Consider the following 13,243-nt stretch of genomic DNA (forward strand, 5'->3'; position numbering starts at 1 on the left):
TAAGGGCTCTTGTTTTCAAACAGTCCCTCTTTAATTGGTGAGAATAAAACAATATTTGGCCTTACACAGATCTTTTACTGATACCCTTCACATCAAATCAGACATCGTCGAAAATCTTTCTAAAAACCAAGACGACATAGAAACAAAAGAACATTAACTGGCTTTTGGGGAAGATTCAGAAGGTTTTGGCCAGCTTTTGTTTTCCCAAAAATCCTTAGATGAAAGGCTTTGAAAGTAGAAAAACACTGTATAATCTTTTAATAAAAACAGGAAGAAGATCATCCCAGGAAGAACTTATTTCAACCCGGTAGCAGGCAAATCAAAAACTTGGCAATAAGTGATTAATATGAAGTTCATCCAACAGATTCAAGGATGAAACTCATCCAGAGATCAGTTTGTTACTGGTGAAGTAGACTGTAGGCTGCGAAAACGGCCGTTTCTCGGCGAAGAGCGAGGAGAGACGGCTGTTTTCGCAGGCTAAGTAGACTGATTCATATTTTACAGTAGTCTAATTACGTAACAATTTTTTTTTATTTTTATGCCCATCAAAGTATTGTTCAACGTGCTCTGTTAAGAGAAGGCACTTGATGAAAGCACATGGGTTTCAAGAGATTATCGAACGCGCGCAAAATGTTATTGGTGAGTTCAACTCAAGCACCGGTTCAATAGTGTCGTTTCAGCGCTATAGGAAGTCTTAGTTTACGTTCACGTTCCGGTGTTGGGTTCATTTCTTCCATCATACTACTATACATGAGAAATTTCTGCAATTTGATTGGCTTAGAGCAGTAGTATTTCAGCTTAATTTGAAATACCTACATGTGAAAATTACAAAACCTTTGCTGGTAGTAGTATAAATGTTCGTGATATTTGGCATAAATGACATAAATACCACTCGTAACATTTCAAAATTATCTCAATTACGCAAAACAATTTCGAAATATCACTACAAATCATGCTATTACCCATACATAAATCGCAGTCTGGTGCTGAATAAACGTCGAAAAGGCCCAAGTTTTAAACAAATTGAAGCTGACTATTTGAACACAATCTTGTGCTAACAGGATGTTGAACGTTTTAATTAGCTTTTCCTGAGTGAATAAAAGTTAAAAGTGTCAGAGTATGGTCTAAGGTTCTTCCATTCCCTTGGATGTTACGAGGAAAACTTCGTCGATCTTAATGAATTCAAAATAAATTAACTACAAAAACCCTCAAAATCAACTAAATTGTCAGTCCCTCCCTGATCCCCCTGTAATGAAAATCCACTTCCATCGTAAATGCCTTATTGATTGATTGTTCTCAAAAACTACTTAATAAATAAAACTAGCACGAGTGTTTTATTAAGTTTAAAACACAGCGCACAACCGAGTGATTTGTTGAAACTGCGGATGAGCACGGTCACTATTGTATTGCGATTTATTGAACGGCTTTTAAATCCATCCCTGTGGGTATTCTCACGCTAACAATATTAGATCAGACGTAATTTATCAGATTAAGAGAGTTATTGGGGTCACGTGAGACAACTTGCATGAATAAATTCATATTTAAAAAAAAGCAAAACTTTAAATGGTGCACCTTTAAAAACGTTTATACCTCGCTGTTTTGGAACTCAGAATTTAAAGAAACAGCGCACAATGGACGTTTCTTAGCATTGTCACTTATTTGGTTGAAATGATCTACAAATCTAAACGACATGAATGCTTTAAACCTCGGACTGAGGAGTGCAGAGTGTCGTGTGCAAGATAGCCTGAGATCATGCCCTCTCCCTATTATCCCTTTATGTCTCTCACGGGAAGAGGGCATGATACATTTGTTTGTCGGATCACATGTAAAAAAGCCAGAATCTGGACTTTTCCCTGATTGGATAGGAAACAATACGAATGATTTGCGCTGTTCCGATTGGCCAAAATGCCGCCATCCGTTAGTTGTTGTTGATTTCAGTCTGCATTTTTGCTTGCGTAATGAGCAGTGAATACACACGCGAGTTCGTTATGAAATTTCTGCCGGCTCAGTTTTCTTGAATTTGAAGAATGCCTAAAAAGAAATTTCGTCCATTGAAATATTTTCCATCTCATCGTTTACACCGATCATTTGAATGCAATTTGATACCGGCTACAAGTTACTGAAGCGACAAACGGGTTCACTTTTCAAATAATGATTTCATGAATGGAATCTTGACCCGACTTGACTGTAATTCCTCCTTCAGCAGAAACCTGCGAATTATTCTGAGCGATCTTCGCTTTCACAACACCTTGCAGTTCGTGAAATATGGTGCTTCAGCCTAATTTTTTTTCACTGCTTTTGGTACAGAACGCGCGAAGTCAACGAGCTTTAACCAGTAAATTCTTTATTATTTGTAGCTGTTAAATAAAGGTACGGCAGCTCCAGCTAGCAGTATTTCATCACAAAAACAACACATCTAAAATTTTTTTAGGAAGCGCCATCTGAACATGGACGTACTTAAAAATTTTCTTTTTCCTAAAACTGATTTCAAAACAGACATTATTCGCGCCAAAATTTGATTCCCGTATGATAAACGCTTATTGACTAATAACATGACAGGTCGAGTAGACGTTAGATTATGTAAATTAGGGGGTGGTTGACGGCTTGTTAAATAAATGTATCAGGCGTTATTTCTTTCCTTCTCGAGCCAAAGAAGCAAAAAAAAAAATAAAATAAAATAACGCCTGATCTCAGGTTATGTGCAAGATTGCACCAAGAACCGAGCACACCACTAAGCGTCAATAAATGAGCAGTCAACATATCCCACGTGCCATGACTTCTGGAAAACGGTTTTCTAACTTAAGTTTGTTACAAAGTTGTGATACAAAGTTTTGATCATTTATATGAGCTAAATTTGTCATCCTCACAACTTTAAGACGTAGAAGCGTGCCTTTAAAATTTCGCTTCTCATCACACACGCTGTACATCATTCCTAGTTTACCTCTTCGCAGTGACAGCTTACGAGAATGAGCTTTATCTGCTCCCAGTTCCGTTAACTTATAATTATACTAAGCCTTTGATGCCTTTCATTGGGTATCTTTAGAAATAGAACGTGTTTAAAAACAGAACGTGGTACAACGGTTGAAGCGACTAGTTTGCTTTTTCCCGTCGCTTGTCTATACGTTTTGAGAGGTTCCACGATTCTGAACTCTTTCGCTTTTTAACGTTTTGGAAGCATTTCAAATCCTATTTAAATCACAAAGAAAAAGGAAAAATACCTCGCACTTGTCTTTACACTCCACTGAGTTCGGAGAGTTTGGACGTTACCGTAAAATTCTGAAAATAAGCCCCTCCATGTATAAGCCCTTCCAAATATAAGCCCCCCAAACCCGCAACGCAAAAAACCCTCCGTTAAATCGCCCCTCTAAATATAAGCCCCCCGGAGGCTTGTACTTAAAAAATTAACCTCAAATACAAAGTACAACAAAGCAAAAACTTTAAATTTACTTCTAACTATAAGGCTAGCCCTATCGATTTTGAAACGCAAATTTCCCTCCGCACATAAGTCCCTACAAAAATAAGCCCCTCAAAAAGGGCCTTTGAAAAATATAAGCCCCGGGGCTTATTTTCGGAAAGATACGGTATCTTTTCCACTTTGTTAATCTCTTTCATACTATACAGATTTGCATCTTTTTACTGGCTTGCTTTAATCTTGACGTCACGTTGACCTTTTTAATTCTTTGCATAGCACCACAGAGGCTTTAAGCAGGAATGCTACAGACTCATTTATGACAATGGCTGAAAGACGGGTTTCCTTATGACCAATACGATTAAGTTCAAGCTGAACAGGTCTTTGTCGAGGTGACGATTATCTTCGCATCAAGCCATTCCGATACCGAAATCCTAGATGGTCGGGCTAGCTCGGTTGTTGTATAATTGAGACGTTTGTTTGTGTTGAGCTTGATGAAAGTGCAACGATCTTGGCCAAGCGAGCTCCCCCGCAAACCAGGTCCTTCGGGCTTATGTATTAAATCACCCCTCTTACAATGTTTTCACGTCACTTGACCGCGCGGTGTTGTGGAGATCGTTGGAAAATTGGGTACAAGCTTACGAACTAGCCAATTACATTGCGAAGCACCGAAATTTAGTTGCGTTTCTTAACTAAAATCCCAGATCAGATAAAAAAAATGCCGATCACTAGGATTTTTCATTGATAAAAGAAACGACCAATTTTTTCATCATTTAAATGATCCAACCGGTCAGTTTGAGGCATGGCGGATTCAAAGGGAGACAGAGGCGATCGCCTTCTCTTTGAGTCAGATAAATCAGAGGTCTTGAACAAATAATTAAGTGGTATTTAGATAGCTGGGAGTCTCCAGTTTCTGGGTCCGCCCCTGCACGCGGTTTGAGCAAATGGTAAGCAAAATTCAGTCGCAAATTTCATTCGGGGATCGCGTTTACCATTTGCACAAATCAGTCCCTATTATTTCTCCAGCCCCACGGCTTCCTAGAGGTAGAACTGCATCCTTCCCTTCTTAGGCCTAAAAGCCAGAGCAGCCGAACTATTGAACAAGTCGCATGCGTTAGCTGCTAGAATACGTGCGGACTAGTTAATCGTTCATAGGCACATGGCGCAAAGAAAACCATGGTTTAATTGAATAAAACATAACGTATGGCGTTGAAATAAAGAGTTTGACCACGCTGAAAGTCAGATGTTAGCCCTCACATCCAACGCTAAGTTTTATACAAAGATATAGCTCCAAAACCCAAGTTGCCCAAAGGGTGAATGACACTATTCAACAGATAAATCACTATCTACTGGATAACGCTATCTATTGGTGTTAATTCCTAATACTTTTACGATGGATAGTGATTTATCCCCTGGATGGCTGATCCACCTTTTGACAAACAACTGTTAGTCTACCATAAGAAGAGTGAATTCTTTTCTCGTTTCCTCCCATCCATAAACCTCCTCTTCCTGCGATTCCAGAGATAAAAAGGAATAGAGAGAGATTTGAATGTCTATATTTTAAAAGACTGCTGATGCTACATATGGCTTATCTGTTATTCAACATCTTTCTCTTATTTACACAAATGTTCTTCAATCTTAATAAGGTTTTTACAATAGGATAAGGCTGCGGGTATGCAACGATAACAAACACATTTTAGCAACGGCCCTTAATTGTCAAGTCGCCGTTTTCTCTGACTCCTGTACGTCCTACTCGCGTGAAATAACATCGATTTCGACATGACAGATTGCAAAAGCAGAAAAGGATCTGTATATAACTTCCACTTTGAAAAATAAGGCGATTGTAGTTGACTTGTTAACAGTGCTTTCTCTGTTGGAAAGCATCTCCTCAGTTCTTAGCTCACTTGCTGCAGTATCCTCCTCACTCGACCCAAATCCTTAACGAGCTTTCTAAGGTCAGTTTTCTTCGTAAGCTGGGATGGAGTGCCTCCGTACGCCTCTTCAAGAACTGTGAATAGAAATAAAATTTAGAATCCAGAAACAGGGAATATCACGAATTTTATTTTGAAAATTGCGCAGAAACAAACAGTAGCGGAATACCAAATAGGCGTGAGGTTAGATCATAACCATAGTAATATCCTTGACCAATCACAGCAGAGGTAGATGATGGAAAATGCGTGGGAGCAATTCACCAATTTCCCATTTGTTTAGGACTTTCCTAAACAATTAAAAAGGAAACTTATCGCGCCCTTAGGGTTCGACAAAGCCAACTGATTTGCTCTGACAACGGAACCCCGCTCAAAGGGAAAAAAAGGGCCAGGTTCATTTATTATTAATATGATGTTGATGGTGGTGGTGGTGATGATGGTGGTGGTGGTGGTGGTGGTGATGACGACGACAATGATGATGATGATGGTGATGATGATGATGATGATGATGATGACTATTAATGTTGTTAATCAAATGTTAAGTTCGCGATAACGTCACCAATCCAATTACAGGACTTGGTTCAGGTGAGTAATATGGACCAATAAGAGGCCATATAATTGAATAATTCCACAACGTGTCTCACCTGCTAATTGCTGTTCAGTCTGATCCATACGCTCTTCAAGATCATCATGTATTTGATTAATATCACCCAGCAAGTTATCCATGGCTCCAATGCCATCATCATCTGACAAACTTTGCACAGATTCCCCCTGGGTATCTTCTGTAATGTTACTTTCTGTAGGTATTTTACTTTGTGATGAAATCCTAAGCTCATTCTCTTGCTTAATCTGAGTCTGGGATCCTGGTTGTGGATTAGATTCCATAGACACTGTCCCAGTTGATGTGACTGAGGATTTAAGTTCCGCGGACTTTTCAGCCCCTTCTCTCTGCCCCTCAGATTTAACCGAAGACTGTGAATTGTCTGGCGTCAAGTTTAATATTGTTTCAGGTTTCACCTGCTCAGGCTGGCTTTTTACACAGGGTGTTGGTCCACCAACAGGGACTAATGCAGGAATGGGAGATAATGGTTCCTCCTCTTTTTTAACCGTACTCCCTTCACTTAGCTCAACCCCTGAATCTGTGTTTGTAAGTAGTGAGCTATGAGTCCTACTCGAAGTATCAGCTACTGTCGATAAGGTATTTGTCGATACAGGAGCCTTCCTGCCCTGTATATTGTTATTAGAGTCTCCAGGGCCGTCTAGAGAAGGAGGAGGTGTTGAGGATCTTTCTTGCTTTACTCTTAAAAGCCCATTCTGAGCAGCATTACCTAGTTCTGCATGTCCATTTACGACAGGGTGTCCTTCACTCTTCATTACTTTGACACATTCCCCTTTCTTTGTGGGCAAAGTATCCCCAACTGTTTTATTTTCCTCTACAGCAGGCTGGACTGAAGATTCAACTGTCGTACTCGTGCTCGTTAAACTATTGGTTCTCCGCGACTCCTTCCAGCATTTCAAATCTGGGTGGGATGGGTTTCTGTAAGTACACACAAACTGGTTAGAAAAAAGTTCAAATTGGACAAAATCTATCATCAAAAGTAGAACAAGGCTCGGTATCAAACGAATTTTCGACCAGTTGAAAATTCGAGCGTTTAAGGTGTTTCGTTCACAAAGAACCACGATAGGCGCACGAAATTTAGACTCCTAGTCGAGCAAAAAAAAATCCCGATCAAATTTTTATCCGGTGGGGTAAAAATTTGACCGGCATGGTGTGAACACCTGACCGTCTAAAAGGCGTGGTTGCTAGAATGCTTTGTGACTCAGACGACACTCTGGATTTGCTCAAGTAGCGCTTTGCGCATGGGCAGATAGTAAAACCGCTGAAAAGGGTCAAAATTCAACCGGCGTTGTCAATTTTTCAGCCAGTCGAAAATTCGCCATGTACCGTGAGAACGAAGCATAACTGGCAGTAATGGGATCCCCTTTACAGTAGTTAATAATAAAGTCACTATCATTTGTATGCCGTCAACACTTTCCTTAGGAAAAGGTCCGAATCCAGACTTTTGGCATAAACGAGGTAAGATCTACGACCGCTGAAGACGCGAGCTGCTCGTGGGCACTGAGGGTATGCCCCAAAAACATTTGAAATCACGAAGCTCTAACGCTATTTTAGCCGTTTTCATAAATAATTCTAAATCTAGCGCCATCAACTGAGAGATATTTTGCTAATTACGAGACGTATCAACCTATATGATCCAAGTGCCTTGCCTCTTGCATCCTGCTGCATGATGGGATTCTAAGGAATTTCAGTGCTTATCACCTGTTCACAGGAAGGACAACAATATCAAAATCACGGCGATTTGGAAGAAAAATCCGAATATTCCGAATGAGAGTTGAACAGATGACTTATGCTCTACAACTAAGCTACAGGAGACCCATAGGAGCTAAGGTTCCTAAACTGGGTTCAGGACTAGAATGGCTATGTGTGCTCATGCGCAATGACAGAGATAGCTACGATTTTGTTGATTTTTGAAACCCTTCTTTCCCATGACAGATCCCTGATGGTGGCAACGTTCAGCATGGTAGAAATGTTACCTGAGCAGTTCAAATTTAAGCTTTAGGCTTCTGAGGCAGTTGTTGACATCATGAAGATCACCCATCAATCCATGTGTGGCTAGATTCAGCTCTGCGTTGTACTCAGGTTCTTCAATAGATACAAAAGGCATGCAAGCCAGCGTTCCACGTCTAAACCAGTCAAAATCATTCTGCAAGATACAAGTACACCGTCAATTTGTCCTTTCACGTCAGGTTATATGATGTTCTCGAGGGATTTGTTCCTCCATCTTTTCATAAATTATGCGTTCATATACATAATGAGGACGACCAAAATTGAAAGAAAGAGTTGTCTAGAATATGACCACCTAATTTGCATGGGAAACAAATAAAACCAGGCTAAAGAGGTCTATCACCAGATCTTAATTCCAGTGTTTAGGGGAAGCCTTTCCTTTTACCAAAGTCGCCTGTTAAGCACCCGTTATAATTTATTCAGATTTCCCGTTACGGTGTACGAGGTGGATGATGAGGATGACGATGATGATAATGATGATGATAGTGGTGGTGGTGATGTTAAAGAGTATATCTTCTGCATGTTTAACCCTTTAAGCCCTAAGAGTGATCGGCATCAAATTTCTCCTTATAATATCAATGCTTTAGAAAACAGAGTGGTCATGAGAATTGAGTATATGATCAGGGAACATGAGTCTATGCTAGTTGATACTTCAACAAATTCTTCCCACTATTTCTATTGAAAAAGTATAGGGACAGTAAATGAGAATCTCAATTTTGATCTTAGGGTTTAAAGGGTTAAGGCGCCAGTGGATCACAGGACACTGAAGTTACCTTGTATTTAGCACTTCTTCGTAAACCTGCAACAATAAAATCAAACGTTTCTGATTCAAAACACAGTCTACCAACAAAAACATTAAGCTGCTCACAAAACAACGACTAAATTTAAAGAATCATTATGAACGCAAACGAAAATTACAGACTGAGATCCAAGGAAAGTGCACAAGTAACACGCCACGTGTTCACGAGCTGATCACGCAGACGGTTATTACTTTGCTTTCTTACAATCTCTTGCAGTAACCACCACTAGTGGGTATCTGTCTTTGGTTGTGTGAGGGGAGGGGAGGGTACCTAGCTTGCATGGAACCTATTAAGCTTCACTGGTACCAACGGACATATCTGTGCCCAATCAAGCTGATGAAGGTAGAATAACAGTAATCAAAAATACTGGCTGGAAGATCCTGAATTTTTAACTTTAACTTTTAGCTTCTCATATTGCTGGTATTTGTGGATACATTTATCAGGTAATAACTAGGTTAAAAACTATTTCTCTAAGTACATGTATTTTGATTTACCGGAAATCTAGTTTTTTTAAGAAACGAGAAGGAAGATTGTAAATGGAAGTTTGCTTACCTCTTGGATTGGTGCAAACATAACAAAGGTAGTTTGGTGGAAGGGTAAGTTCACTGAGTCCAACACATTCACTGTGCTGCCATGTTAGACACTGTTCACACTACAGAAAAAAGTAAATTAAAAGAAATACTAACATGGATTGATGAAATTATAAGTGTACGTTTCCTGTTCATTATGCACCACAGCGTACTAAATATAAAATTCGCAAGGTTGACTTTTAAGATGAATCTTTTTTTGGAAAACTGTAGTTAATGACATTCTTCTTTCTAGAGGGCAGTTTACGTCACAAAATTTAGCTCAAGACGATTATTTTGTGCTTTAAGGACTAGGTCATTGCTGTCTCTCACCTGAATCATAAATCCTCCTTCTTCAGTCTCATTACACAAACACCGTATAACATCTCCATTGACATCCTCTTCTTCCTCGACTTCCATGCTCTCCACCATACCTGGGTCAGCATTATCTAACTCCATCCCCACCCCCTCAATCTCCAGGTCTGTGTCCTGATTTACTGAGGGCTCAGAGTCCATGCTAACAGATCTGAATATCTCTGCTTGGTGTTCCAGCTCTATTGGTTCCCTATTTGAGCCTGTCACTGGGGTGTTACTGGACGGACTTGTTAGCTGAGTGCTCCCTGAAAGCTGTCCCGGAGCAGATGACCTATGAATGCGGCGCTTTGTCACGCGACGGCTGCCAAACTCTGGAGATGTTTCAGGAGTAGAATCAGACCTAACAGAGGCTAGACAATACAGAAAATATTTATTGAAACAAAATAAAAGACTGGACTTGATGCATACGTAATAAACGGTTTTGTTGATTCATTGATTGATCGACTGGTCCAGTCTGGCAGAGAGAATGGAGGTTAATTAACCCTAAGCAAATGAATATGACTTTTCATATTCAGGCGCAGAATGAAGGTCTGACTACAATCGATAAGTCACCTTACTGCCCGGCAAATGTACTGATTGGCTTAATCAGCAAACTGTTTAGGGAAAAATTGTAGACCTTTAGACGAGGACGACTACAGGAACGAGATTTATTTCAATACTAAGTAGTGCACGTGCATGAACCAGCACCATTCTGGCGGGGAAACGCCATATTCGTCGTCATTCTACAACGGGTATTAGCGAGAATAGAGAGCTTTAGATTCTAAGATGAGGACGACTACGAGAAGTACGAGAACGAGATTTTCCCAATGAATCTCGTGCCCAGATCTTGTGTTGACGAAGCCGAATGCGAGATTTGGTCAAGTAAGAAAATTCAATTATTTGATTGGCTAGATTGTGAGCGAATGACGAGAGTGTTGTCTCCTGCGCGCGCTATGGCGTGTGCCTTTTGCAAACTTAGTCTTCAGTTCTGTTGAAATATATTCACTGAAGAAGTAGTTTTCCGGGTCAATATAACTTGTAAAGCCATCTTTATCTTATTTTTAAAGACTTTTTTAAACTCTCTCTCATTATCAAGATAAAGACTTTTGAAAAGAGCGAGGTTGTCGCGTACGGCTTTGAGCTTTTAGCGTGCGCTATTATAATTAATTTAAACTAACTGCCGCGTTGAATTTGATGTTACAAACAACAACAACAAATTACTTCGTTCATACTTAAGATGTGCGTATAACCACGTTTTGAAAACTTCACGGCTCTGTCAAATTCGTTGTTTAAAACGTCGAAACACGGCCGCCATTTTGAGCATTTATTTCAACTTGCGCTCTTTCATCGCCTGTACATTCCTGACAGGCAATCACGGATTTGACCAGATCTCGCCTTCGGCTTCGTCGACAAGAGATCTGGGTACAAGATTATTTCTCAATTGACCACTCCAGAAAATACCATAACATACCATGATGCTCTATGTCTGTCACCCCAAAATTTCATTGCAAATGCATTGTCTTCAGTTTCTCTTGGCAGTTAAAATGGCCCCAAGAGAAACTGATAAAAATGCTTATGCAAAATTTTGGGGTGACAAACATAGAGCATTATGGTATGCTGTGGTATTTTCTGGAGTGGTCAATACTAAGTAGTGCTCGCGCGCGAACCAACGTCATTTTGGCGGGAAAAAGTGATAGCCGTCGCCATTCTACTACGAGTTTTAGCGAGAATGTCGTAGTGGCGAAAACAGGTTTGTGGTGAAAAAAAGTACAATGAAGCTTTCCAGGGTGTCTATTTTTAGTGAATAGACGAGAAAACTAAAAATTAAATGTCGTCCTCGAGTCTAAAGCTCTCCAATGTCTTAGTGAGGGAAACAAGTTATAAAACGTTAGTGGTTTTATCATTTTGCGATCAGGAGGGGGGCTAAGACTCCTTCAATTAAAACTGGATAGATGTGTTAACTTTTCAGGTAAAAAAGGTAAAATGAATTTTTCCAGGGTGTCTGTGTTTTGAGAATACGCGCAACAATCTTGAAGTCAAATCTCGTCCCAGAATAAGGTCTCTACTATTCGACATGCTCACTGATAGATTGACCAAAATGAACTGACTGACTGACTGACTGATTGACATTGATTTATTGAAATCTGCTCCACAAATTGACTGATCGGGAGCATTTCAGAAGTGAACTAGAAATACGTTTATCGCAAAAACCCTTCTACTCTCACCTTCCTCTGGTCAGCTAAATGACACATGCATTATCGGCCTCATGGGATATTGACTCAGAGGCCATAAGGGTGAGAGCAATAATTGTTTTAGTAAAATCCAACTAGTTTCTCAAGAATATCGAGACAAAACAACTTCAGCCAGCAAACCGCGATTAAGTCGCTATTGTTTCGGTTTTCAAAGCCGGCACTTTTTGCTACTAGTGGGCTCCTCGAACAGTCAAGCGGTTCGAGGCAGGTATGTGTATCGGTCTTTTTTCTTTTCTGATCATTGTATAAAACAAATGGATGTTGTCGCGCGTCTGTTCAGTAACAGATCACAGAGGACGTCACAATGTGGTAAAAACATCAGTGACACACTCGCCGGCAGCTCGTGTGCCATTTCATTGTTTTCACCACATTTTGACGTCATCTGTGATCTATTACCGAACAGACGCACGGCAACATGGAATCTATTTGTTAAATAACCTATAGCCTAGTGGCAGCTCAACCAATCGGAACGCAGCATTGATAATAGACCACTAGTTGGATTTTACTAAATATGGCTAATCAAGCCTGTGCAATGGACTTACAGAAACATTGAAAGATGTAAATACTAAAATGGTAATACAGTGGTATAAATACCAGATTTCTTCCTCTTCATCCCAGGCTGCTGTTCATGGTAATATTTGACATGGTATTCCAGTCCACTCGCCTTGCGGAATGATTTGTCACATCCTGGTACTTTACACTTGTATTTATTATGATCAATCTCAATCACTAGTTCTTTGGGAGCTAAAATTTTAGGGGAAAAGATAAATCCAAACGATCAAAATAAAAAATATTGCAAACTACAAATTTATACTCAGTTACAACCATTTCAACATAAAAATACTTAAATAATATAACCATACCTACGTCTTTGCTTTTGCGGTTCTAAACAAAAGGGAAAATAAAAGCATTTTCTGTCAACATCTTTGAACACACAACTCAACATGAGGTCAGAACAGATAACACTTTGCTTTAATTGCAAGCAAATAGAAAAACAAGTTTTTGTGTTATGGCAGACTGCTGGGTACAACTCAGCTCTTCTTTGCTACTAGCTTAAATTCAAGTAATTTCATTTTATCTTATTTGCTTTACTTATTATTTATTTTAAAATTTAATGAAATACATTGCATTTATCTGCATCCAAGTCCTATTTGTTACTAACTGGTCTAATAAATGTTATACTCACTCAGGACTTTTAGATTTTTTGGGGCAGTGTAAAGTCATGAGATGACCTTATTATAATGGCTTGAAAACAAGAATCAAAATTAGTTTCATTGTAATTTACATTAGAGATTTAACTTTAATCTC

The 13,243-nt window shown here is 39.5% G+C and overlaps 1 protein-coding gene across 1 annotated transcript; it reads right to left on the reverse strand.

Moving 5' to 3' along the window:
- Positions 1-5,904: 5,904 nt before the first annotated feature.
- LOC140945211 (uncharacterized) lies at positions 5,905-12,953 on the reverse strand. The gene is made up of 7 exons (XM_073394261.1): positions 12,799-12,953; positions 12,530-12,679; positions 9,663-10,054; positions 9,316-9,415; positions 8,737-8,762; positions 7,933-8,102; positions 5,905-6,874 (listed from the first exon to the last, which is right to left on the reverse strand). Exons 2-7 carry the CDS (start codon positions 12,546-12,548, stop codon positions 5,905-5,907), a joined length of 1,677 nt encoding a protein of 558 aa, XP_073250362.1. The 5' UTR covers positions 12,549-12,679; positions 12,799-12,953.
- Between the last annotated feature and the right edge of the window lie 290 nt (positions 12,954-13,243).

The sequence above is a fragment of the Porites lutea genome, chromosome 8 (assembly GCF_958299795.1).
Source record: "Porites lutea chromosome 8, jaPorLute2.1, whole genome shotgun sequence".
In the NCBI taxonomy this organism is placed as follows: Eukaryota; Metazoa; Cnidaria; class Anthozoa; order Scleractinia; family Poritidae; genus Porites; species Porites lutea.